This window comes from Bombyx mandarina, chromosome 01 (genome assembly GCF_030267445.1).
Source record: "Bombyx mandarina strain Sakado chromosome 01, ASM3026744v2".
Taxonomy (NCBI): Eukaryota; Metazoa; Arthropoda; class Insecta; order Lepidoptera; family Bombycidae; genus Bombyx; species Bombyx mandarina.
In genome coordinates, this window is record NC_143208.1 from 4,151,371 (window position 1) to 4,162,825 (window position 11,455).

The 11,455-nt window shown below is 34.2% G+C and overlaps 1 protein-coding gene across 1 annotated transcript; it reads right to left on the reverse strand.

Moving 5' to 3' along the window:
- Positions 1–3,783: 3,783 nt before the first annotated feature.
- On the reverse strand, positions 3,784–7,354 carry LOC149503459 (U2 small nuclear ribonucleoprotein B''-like). The gene is made up of 3 exons (XM_089736143.1): positions 7,265–7,354; positions 5,448–5,680; positions 3,784–4,654 (listed from the first exon to the last, which is right to left on the reverse strand). Exons 1-3 carry the CDS (start codon positions 7,269–7,271, stop codon positions 4,592–4,594), a joined length of 303 nt encoding a protein of 100 aa, XP_089592269.1. The 5' UTR covers positions 7,272–7,354; the 3' UTR covers positions 3,784–4,591.
- Positions 7,355–11,455: the final 4,101 nt, after the last annotated feature.

Genomic DNA, 11,455 nt, shown 5'->3' on the forward strand with positions numbered 1-11,455 from the left:
TTCTAGTTGTTAAGAGCTTGTTGCCTTTGAGATGTTTTAAATGAAAAGCAAATGAGCACTCTCTATTAGAGGGTACTTGTCTGTTAAATTTATTTTTAATTTTCATAGCAGACGAACTAGCATTGCTCAAAAATCAGCAGTGCCAAGTATAAATCCAATCTACTGCTCAATATATTCAAACATCGCTTTGGGAAAAATACTTTACTGAGACTTTACTGATGGAAAACTACAGTGATTGCATAGATGTGATTACATTTGGAACAATTTCCTCTGAGATCACATGAAATAGATCAATATTTAAATGAATTTAAATACGTAGACCAAAAGGGTTAGTTTAAATAAAAAAAATACATTTTCAAATTTAAATATAATTTTACATCGCTACGTTTAAAATTCTCTCTCGGATCTGAGATCAAATAAATATTTATAAAGGTAACGGATCATCAAATATAGACAAAAACAAAAAAAATACAATACAATACATTCGTAGCCAACGAAGGCAAAGAATTTAAGATTCAGAACCATCTTCTTATACGTGAATATTACAACTAGTGAATATCCACCGTCTATGTAATCTTTTACACAGCTTAAATATAATATATAACTACGATTGGCACTTCGGCGATCCAATCGAAGACTTAGAGAGAGAATGGAGTAACATAAAGATTGTAAGGCTCTTAAGACGTTTCAGCGTAGCATCTAAATGATGACAATGTCGGCGGCCAGGAAGGGGAAAATCCGTTTCGTACGCGGCTGCCGATTACAAAAGGCCGAAGGTCCGAAAATAATACTCTTTCTTGTGTATAGTGCCTGAAACAAGTTAACACTAATCCAGTATGCCGTTGGTGACATGAAAAATATTTGTTTAGTGAAAATCAATCTTTGACTTTCGAATTTCGAAGTTGTTCTGTTTCGTTTGTATCTGGCGAAACATTGGCTATATATACCTTAGCTTCATAGTATGTATGATTGACTGAAAAAATATACTTGTCTACTCTGAAAATATGAAAGGCGTGAACATAGGCCTAAGGGAGTGGCGTTCGGCCACTCCCACGCGAACGATTCGTGCCTGAAGTTATTTAAGAACCTCCCACAATTGAAAATTAACTCAACTCAACAAAAAAATAAGTCAGCAAATTCATAAGTCTGATACTGTAGAATAAGAAAACAATGAACGATTTAATTTGATTGATTTTTTCACTGAATGGCAAGGATTATTCCATTCATTATTCAAACTGATTTCGCCAGCAAAATTAAGTTATCAAGCTATGATTGCAAGATAATACGATTGTTGGAAGAAATTCTTTTAATTTCACCCAAAAAATAGCATCAAATCATTTGATACTTCCAAAAGAAAAGTCATTGTGATTGAATCTCCGACAAAAGATTAACTAAGTAAAGTTAAATTTTTAAATATAAGTATGAGTACAGTAATCAAATAATAATAAAAAATCGATTTCAATATAATGAGTTATGTTGTATCGTGAGATAATAAGAGTCATTATTTTTATGATTATAATGAGTAGATGAAACAAGGCGGAAAACCAAAAAAAGTGAAATGTACAATTGGCAGATCATGCAGTGACAGCCACTCGAGCTAATAATAAAAAAAAATCTCGATTGATTCTACGCCTCTAATAATTAACATTAACTCTTAAGATTAGCACTTACGAAAACACATATTAAACACGTAACACCAATTGTTAACATCAAATAAAACGAGTAACAGAATTGGCTCATTCGAACTTAAAGCTCTAATAGCGTTGAACAGGTACTTACCGCAAGAAGAGATTGAGTAAAGTAGCCGAACCGTGACCAGCTACGTGTCCGAAGTCAGAGAGTGAAGTGAGACGCGTTTTGCCTCCAGCAGCCCGCAGCCACTCAGCAGGGAGCATGCGCGTTTCTTCAGAACCGCCCCTATTCGTTTAGGATTTATTTTATTATATTTCACGACTAATAAATTAATAATCCTCTTTCCATTTGCCCAAATACATTAACTCACCTAATTAAAAAAAAAAAACTCTATGGTTTGCCTTTATTATGTTGTCAGGAATTTAGCTCTTATTGGAACTTGCCGATCATCATCAGACATCACAAGGAGTAAAATCATGTCGAATTATAATGGTCACGACCCTCAGCAGTGAGGAAACGACGCGAGGAGGAGGAGGAGAGGAACTTGCCGTAAGGTTGAATGTTTGAGTAGTGGTTACTGTTTGAGTAGATATTTGCTCGACATTCGACTCTTGTGTTAGATTAATAACTCTTGTGTTAGATGATATTTTGAACTACAATAAGTATGTTAATGACGTCCAAATTGATATAAACGAATTAAAGGTTAATTCATAAGGAGATGAAAATAAATACCACTGACTAGAATACTTACTCTATGTCCTCGAGCTCTGTTTACAAACATTAATCCTTTCTTTAAGTTTTTCATACAGTATTATGTATAAAGCAATATCTTTACCTTTTAAAATTTGAAAAAATAGTAATACAGTATGCGCAGTTTTTTAATTTCAACGGTGTAAGTCGCAATGAAAATGTCCAAGTTCTAAACTAATCTAAAAACTGATCAAGTGACGTTGTTGTTATTCTTGAGGGCTGAGGTGTTATCAGATTTTTCGATTATTTTATTGTATATTTGTAATGTTAACTCATAATATTAACTCTCGTGAAAGATAAGGTTTTTTTTATAATAATACGACCAGATTCTTCAGCTTCAGCCGCTGATCACGGACATCAATATTAATAGCTCTTTGAATACTGAATATGTCATAGCCAATCATCGAATTCGGTAGCGGCGTCTCAAGTCGGATGGGTCTTGGTTGTTGACACGAAATAATTTATACGTCTCACATTTATTAAGCCATAAAGAAAAACTTATCCTTAACAAACAATAAATATGTGTTAACAATTCATTGTTGTTTGTTTACATTTTGGTGATTATTCAAATTTAAATGTAGAAAAAAACAACTCCTGCTTACTGCTACACATTTAATTATTACATAAACATTATTTGTGGCCACACGGGGCATGCTGAAGGGGGTACAAAGTCACTATATAAATAACAGAATCCACATATTTAACTTGAAAGCTATAAGTGTACATACTGATTCTAAAATTGCTTAAATGGTATTGGAACATTTTCAGAATTTAACATTTCAGTACAGGCTATTTATTCATAGTGTAAGATCGGTACATACTGTTTCTAAAATATGTTTCAAATGGCTATTTTTAACGAGCTTTTTTTAAACGAATTTAAACCTTATTTTTATGTAATTAAACATCCTTAAGACTAACATTCAACTACTAAAAGGACTGACTTTATTATCTTGGTAGGAAATATTCTTGATGGTAAGTATATATCATTTACGATTCAAGCAATGCCATTGGCAAAGTTGACACGCTGCTTACCGCTGAGTTCTTTATTTAAAAGTCGTATGAAAGTGGGGGGAAATCAGTGCATTACCAAAGGACAAAACTGCACGTGTTTGAAATTATGTTACAAACAGAACAACACTGAATAGATCTTTGGCCAGTGTCATTATTTTACATAATTTGGGAAATGTCATATTCGATGAGGTTAAGTCCTGTTTTTTGGCGATTCTTCTCAGTGGTGGTCCTGTATTCTGAATGGGTGCTAAAGTTATGACAATTCAAATTTAAAGACCTATAAAGGCCTAGCTGAATAAGAACAGTTTGATTTGGTATTTATTTTAAACGATGTATCCATGTTATGTCAAATTCGCGCTTTTATACTGCGCACGTGTTTTGTAAATCTTTATTTATTTAATACATAACAACATAAACGTAATTTTCTAAAGAGTTTTTGGTTGTTTAATATATTAAACTTCCGCTACAACAAACAAGTTAAACATTTATATAACCAATGTCTATTATGTATTTTTATTTTAGTTGAATAGATCTGCTTTCATAGATTGTAAATATAGACATAAAACAAAGTACAATACATAGCATGCTAATTATTAAATTAATTAATCAAATATAGCATTTTGACGCGGGTGTCACTTATTTATTAATATATGATTATTATTATTAAGATATGTTTAAACAGAATTAAAGATTAAAAAGATAACAGCTTAACAAGAAATCTCTACAAATAAATTACTCAAAAAACGAAACATAATTAGTAACATATTTATTTTTGTCATATTAGAAGTGTACTATATATAGTAAGGTAATATTATTATTATCACATTATTTAGGTTTGCATTTTATGTTTGTAAGCCTCTTGCTATGCTACTGTCGTTGCCAAGGTGTTTAATTACTTGATGTATAGATAATCACTTATCATCAGGTCAGTCGTCCACAACAACTACTAAGAAAAAACTTTAAAACATTTAGATGCGCTAATGAGAATTTAGAGATTTCTCTAGTATCTCCTACGTTTACCAAAAGGTCTGTATCGCCTTCGACGATTCCTTGTTGCCACCGGTCGGGAGCATGATGGCTCCTCGTCTGAATCGCTCCACGATGAAGAAGTTAGCGGTTTTGGTGGCAAATGCGACCGGACTCTCCCGAATGTTTTCGAGATCGCCGGCCTATAAACCGCCTCGAAGAGGATTTTATTTCATTTACAAAACATAGACTTCCTTGTAAACTCAACGCTGCTTTGGTAAGCATATTGGATTTCCTGAAACAAAAAGAAAAAAAAACGATTTAAAAACATATTCACAAAAATGTTCCTTAATAATAATAAAATTTTATTATAATTTATTCTAATATTATTCAATCGTTAACATGTATGAATCAATATAATTATACTGGTTCTAGTGTTTATTTAAACCCAGAATAGGGCTGGATATCGTCAGTTTAACTTAGATTGACATTTTATGCCGCCTAATTACGTACATCGCTAGCATTATTCCGCCGCACCACCAGCGCTCGATTTTAAAAAGAAGTTCTCTAATGCAAAACTATAATTACGTATCTCGAGAATAATTCTTTCTCATTATTGATAAATATGTTTCATTATTGTTTTAATGCTGAAGTCTAAATACGCAGCTATCTTAGAGGCAGATTAAGCCGCATCAGCCTCTACAATCGTTATTAAGTCGCCGTCGTCGTCGAACAGTTTTCTGGCGTCCACAGAAAAAATCTAGACCAGAGAAAATAGCGTTTAAGCTAATTGGGTTCACTTGTAATCTCTCTATATATACGTCATTGAAGCTACTATTCGTCAGCGCTGTAATGTCGCCACGACCTCATATTTCATCAATGTCACACCACCGAAATATAGATATTAGTTGAATTGTATTACAATTACATATAAGAAAAAGTAGATATTTTTCCTTTAATTAGCCTAAAAGTGAACTTGGTTCTTATGAGTATTTCAAACTATAGAACGGTAAACTTCGTAGTTAGAGATATATTATTTGTCGTGATAAATTTATGTAATGAATACAAAATAGTTTCTAATTACTTACGATAACACTTCCAAGAATGTTATAATTTTGTAAAACACGAATGGCTTTTTGGGCGTTTTCAGCTTTTTTATAGATAACAAAAGCCCCACCTCGCTCGAGATTATTGTCGAGCACGATCACTTCAGCAAGTTTACCGATTATGCCAAATAGCCTGATTAATTCGGCTAAATGCTCCTTGGCTCCAACTAATGGGCTCAAATTTGATATAAATAAGATTTTGTTATTAGCTTCATCTACAAAAAGAAAAACAAGTTTTATATTATATTTTCGAGCACAAAGTTGGATTCTCAAAGCCATTAGTGCATTCCATTTTTTTTTCGATAATGCGTCTGAAGAAATTCTTTTACAATTTGCTGACGGAGAAATTTATTTGATGCCAATTTTTTTGTTGTTGTTGTTTTGTTTTAAACGAATTACAGTAGTTAAATTAGTTGAATACAGCGGCGATGTGCGTTGCAATCCTGACCTAATTAAAACTTGGTTTTAATTTCAGAAATGGGCAAGGCGTCAAGTTAATTTACCATGAGATAACCTGATTCTATTACGAAATGGGAATTATTTTATTGTAATCACAAATAGGTAATAATATAAATTACAAAAAAGCAGGACTGCTAATTTTAAAATTTTATTCAATTCCAATGTTTTCTGTTTTATTTTAACACATTGATATTTAAGATCAAACGACCCATCGATCTTTTGAATAAATAATATAATCATTAAACATCGAATAAAAGATGAAGACGTTTCTCAAAAAGAACGAAACTACCCGCTGTCATACTGTTTTCCGTTAGTACTAAAGCTTAAAGGGTCGAAGCATCAGGCATATATCTGCTAAACCTGAACCAGAATGGATGTCATCGCATAAGATGTTGTTACATCCGGTGCGAAAGCCGGTGTTTTGGTGAGTGTGTTTGTTTGTTGCGTATATGAAACGAAATAGATGATTTAAGTTTGGAATAGTCTCAACTAGGAAATGTGAGGTTCAAATCGTGTTAGAACAGGCGTTTTCAAGGCTATACTTCTGTTTTTTTTAAACTTCTAAAAAGAAGAATCACTAACAAACCACAACAACAATTAACTTGAATTGCAAATTAGAAAATTAGGCACCCATGAAAATAAGACATATAGAAGATTCGAGGGCGTATATATGATCGTATCTATGCTATAATGTGCCAACATATGCATAACTCTATCGGAGTCTGATTGTGATCCTTTAAATTGAATTCTAAATCTTCATAACACTAATTGTGATTTCAGATTTTATCTTTTAATTAAATTATCGAAATCTCATAAAATTGTACGAAAAAAAAAACTGTAAGTTAATTACTAAAAAAATAGCCTTCCTTTCATAATAAATATTACGAATTATAAAATAACTTATATGACCGTACTTGCCGATCTATTGAAGTTTCCCAGCCACACGCTTCAACACAGGATTTATTGTTCATTTTGGGAAGTGAGATTAAGTTCGAGATCATCGGATCGTCGTGGTGCGAACGGATCGCGACCTTTTTTATATATTTTTTTGAGAAGAACATGAAGTCCTATGCACAATACGATATCCAAGAAAAGAAAGGTGAAGTAGATGTAAACTATGATTTCCATATACATGGTGGACACGAAACTGTCGAAAGATAATAATGAAACCGTAAACTAGTCGCGTTCGCGTTCACAAACTTCTTTCGTAAAGTTATCCCGAGAATCAACAAGACGGTTTAAAATTGAATTTCTGTTGCACACATTCGCCGCTGTAATATGCTCGATAGGACATTAAATCGCGCGATTTCTTTTTCGTAGCGTTAGCATGTGTTCATTACCCGACATTCTGCAGTTTGAATTTACACCGCGAGATGAACTTTCCGAAAGGTAAGTAAGACCAGAGCAAAATGGAAACGTAAAATTTACGCGGCGACTGGACGTGGAATGATGCCAGCCTCCAGTACGCGGGGCAATCTCAGTTTCGAGCATGCGCTGTAGCTGCCACCAGCAGAGCACTATTTGAAACCACCGAATGGATTTTGCAGGTTTCTAGAAATTCTATTCTAGGTTTTCCCAGGCACCCGAGTACCTACGCAATATGTTTGAAATCACTTTGATGGACTTACGATATTTACTCACATTTTAGTAGTTATCTTGATTTCTTCGTGGACAAGTAACATATCGTCGTTGTCAAACCAAAATCTGCTATTGGCATTTTTGGAGATTTTTGCTTTTTGACCTTTTCGTATAGTTCACAGCCCTATCTACCGTATAAAAAAAACTGTTATGTGTCTATAGTTTTAATATTTATCTATAGCTTTCATATGATATAGTTCTTGAAAATTCACTTTCATATAAAAATTATATACGAAAATGTTTTTACTCGTTAATTCAAAATTGAGTTTTTGCACATAGCAGATTTTGGGTTGACAGCGACGATATTCAACATTTTTCATCATTCGTTTTCACATTTAATACCTTAAATATTCGTTTTGATGTGGAATAATTTCGAGATGTTCAATAATTTCTAATTATTATTTTTAACTAGTACTACTATTGTAAGCTTCTACAGATTTAATCGCCAATTTATTGAGTGACAAAGCTAACTTTTTTTATTTTAACCCTTTGACTGACATTGTCCACTAATGTCCACGCGTATTGGGCATATTATAGCATTGGCATTGCATTAGTTTTAGGACCGCAAAGGGTTAATTTTGTCGTGTTTAATCTTTGTATAATATACTCGTAAAATATACATAAGTCATCGTGGCCTAAAAGGATAAGATGCATTCTTACCGAGCGATGCGTCTGTCAGTGTTAGAATCCCACAGGCAAGTACCAATTTTTCTAATGGAATACGCACTTAGCACATGTTCACGGATGACTTCCACGATTTTTTTTTTTATTGCTTAGATGGGCGGACGATTTCAAGGTCCCCCTAGTGTTAAGGGTTACCGGCACTTATAGACATCCACAACGTAAGTTCCGCCACCTACCTTGAGATATGAGTTCTAAGTAAAACGCGCAAAAATAATTATTTGCGTAATTACTGGTTGTAGCGCGGCTTGTGAGGGTAAGTACCACCATTCTGCCTCTTTCTGCCGTGAAACAGTAATGCGTCTTACGTCAAGTAATCCGTTTAATAAAACTGAGACTTAGTACTCATGTCATGAGGTGGGTGGCGGCATTTACAAACGCTGTTGAAGTCCTCGGGTTCCGGTAACCACTTAACAGCAGGTGGAGCTCGTCCACCCATCTACGCAATGAAAAAACATTGAAAATAGCCGAACTTTACTGGTGGTAGGACCTCTTGTGAGACCGCACGGGTAGGTACCACCACCCAGCCTAATTTTGCCGTGAAGCAGTAATGCGTTTCGGTGTGAAGGGTGAGGCAGTCGTTGTAACTATATTGAGACCTTACAACTTATATCTCAAGGTGGGTGGCGCATTTACGTTGTAGATGTATATGGGCTCTGCCCTTAACACCAGGTGGGCTGTGAGCTCATCCACACATCTATGCAATAAAATAAAAAAAGAAGTTAAGTAATGATATAATCATTATAACGTTTTTAGTTCGTGGCAAATTCCGTGCTAATATTATCAAACATGGACACGATAATTGTAAAATCTCCAATGAAGCGTTTAAAAATATATATATCAAAAAAGAATCTTGTAGCTCCGTGAATTTAGTTCATACAGATTATTTCATATCTTTGCAGAATTTTATAGCATAGTTTGAGCACCATCGCGCATCCAATCAAATTTGAAAGGTTTCAATTTAATAATATTAGTTACTTGGTTTTGTAGCATGCGTCGCTTATCCGCTTGAGGTAAAAGCAATTTCTATTACAATCTTTCTATTATGAAAGTGCAACAAAAGAGTTTAAGTAAATTAAATACATTAATAAGAAATAAGACACGTAGTACATTAGTGAGTGTACTAGCACAGTATTCCATTTAGGAGTATTTTAGTGTATTGCACTGATATTTGAAAATTACCCTATCAAATTTAATGAAAAATTTGCACAGAATATAAAAAAAAATGTATACAGATAGAAAATCTCGCTCAAAAATCACACTAATAATATAGTAATATTTACAACCAAAAAATAAATTTTGAGCTTTCAAATAAAATTCATTAATTTACTTTACGTTAAATTTAAAGTAAATATAAAAACCGGGAATAACAAGTTTCTTACACAAAATTAATATAATTAGTTCGTTGGAGTGTCATGGTATAACTGTTAATTAAGTTTAATTAGGGAAACAAAAGTAAATTCTTGAATGAAAGGTATGATCCATTCCATTCTATATTCATTGAATAAGATAACATAACAAAAACCGATTCTCGTATGACATTACCGCCCTTGACATTGACCTGTCAGGAAAGTCGATGGGGATTATTTCTATTTCATGATCACGGGTGGCCCTCCCCTTCAACGAAGCTGCATCTAAAAGGTCGGTATTACTATTGTTTGTTACAAAATTTGTACAAAACATCCTTTGGGTTTAGCCTAGTTATACTTTTACTATTAATTTCATTGCGACTTTATAAATATTAGAAAATTAGTGAAGCCGGCTCACGTTCCGCTGTGGCTATTATACGTAAAACCATCGATTTCTTGTATACATTTCTTGTACGAGTATTGTAATACCTTATGCTCTTTGCTACTTTGAATCTCTCTTTAAGCTTTTCTTATACCCTGCCACGAGAGGTGACGGGCAGGGTTATATCGGACTTCAGCGCCTCGAGAGGAGAAGAGGGCGAGGGCGAGGACTGAAGTCCTCGTTCTCTTAAAATTTATTTTAGGAGACTACGCCTTAAGAAAGGCGCGACAAGGCTTGCAGCATAAGTCCCGGAAGACCCACCCCACAGAACGACTACCAACTAAACCTATCGAGCACCTCCACTCCAGCTAGGCGGGAACCCCGATAACGCTATGTGAGCGTAATGGGTTCGTCGGCTGCCGGCCCTATGTTACATTAGGCTAGATCTGCAACTGGAGACTTCTTCCGCCTCTCTACTCCACTATTGTGAGGGGCCCGACGGACCCACAAGGTGGCTTGACCCTGGCCTTATCCTTGACCTTGACCAATGTAATTGAGTAATGTATGTAGTGCTTTTAAGTTTATTTGTAATGAGATCTGAGCAAAGAGATTTATTCAAATTTAGATGCTAGTTGCTTTTGTAGTTTCTTCCTTGAATATTTCATTGGTTTGTAATTTATCAGGCCGGCCAGAGGTGGTTGAGGAGAGTCGATGACCGGGTTCAGTGGTGTGGATTGGAAGAGGCCTATGTCCAGCAGTGGACGACTGTGGGCTGATGATGATGATGATGATATCAGTTTATGCGCAGCTTTTTTACGACTTATCCCTTCGATCAATAATAGTAACTGTTGATCGGAGACTCATCCTGTTAAACAGATGTAGTAAAAATAAATTGTAAATGAACGAAAATTGCGTATTTCAAATGAGGTGATTATCTTCTATTTGAGAAAAGTCAAAACTAAAATAGTGGACTAGCTCGATATGATTTGAAGGAGTAACGAATCTCGAAAGAGGATTGGAGATCAAATTATTTTTGGATTTTTCGTGCTTATAATAAATAATATGTATGTACGCATACGCGTATACATGAAAACCCGATAAATCCGCTCAAAGTGATATGGATACAAAAGAAAATTCACGTTTGAAGCACAATAGGATTAGCGAATACGTTTCAATATTTTTTTTATTTTTGTTTTCATCGTAGGGGACAGCAGGTTCGTGGTGAATGAATTGTCTGATTTTAGCGCTTAGAGTATTACTTCAATAATTACTTATAGCTAATATATATAATATAATGGGCTAATGATAATGATGACGACATATTGTTTGAACTTATTTTGACTCTTACTAAATTTGCTATGAATTAAATAATTTTAAATTCCGAGCGAAATGAAGTTCAGTTAAAAGGTGACACTACTTCATAGTAGTGTACTGTTGCGTTCTGTTCTTTCAAACAACATTAAAAATGTTGTCAGGAATCT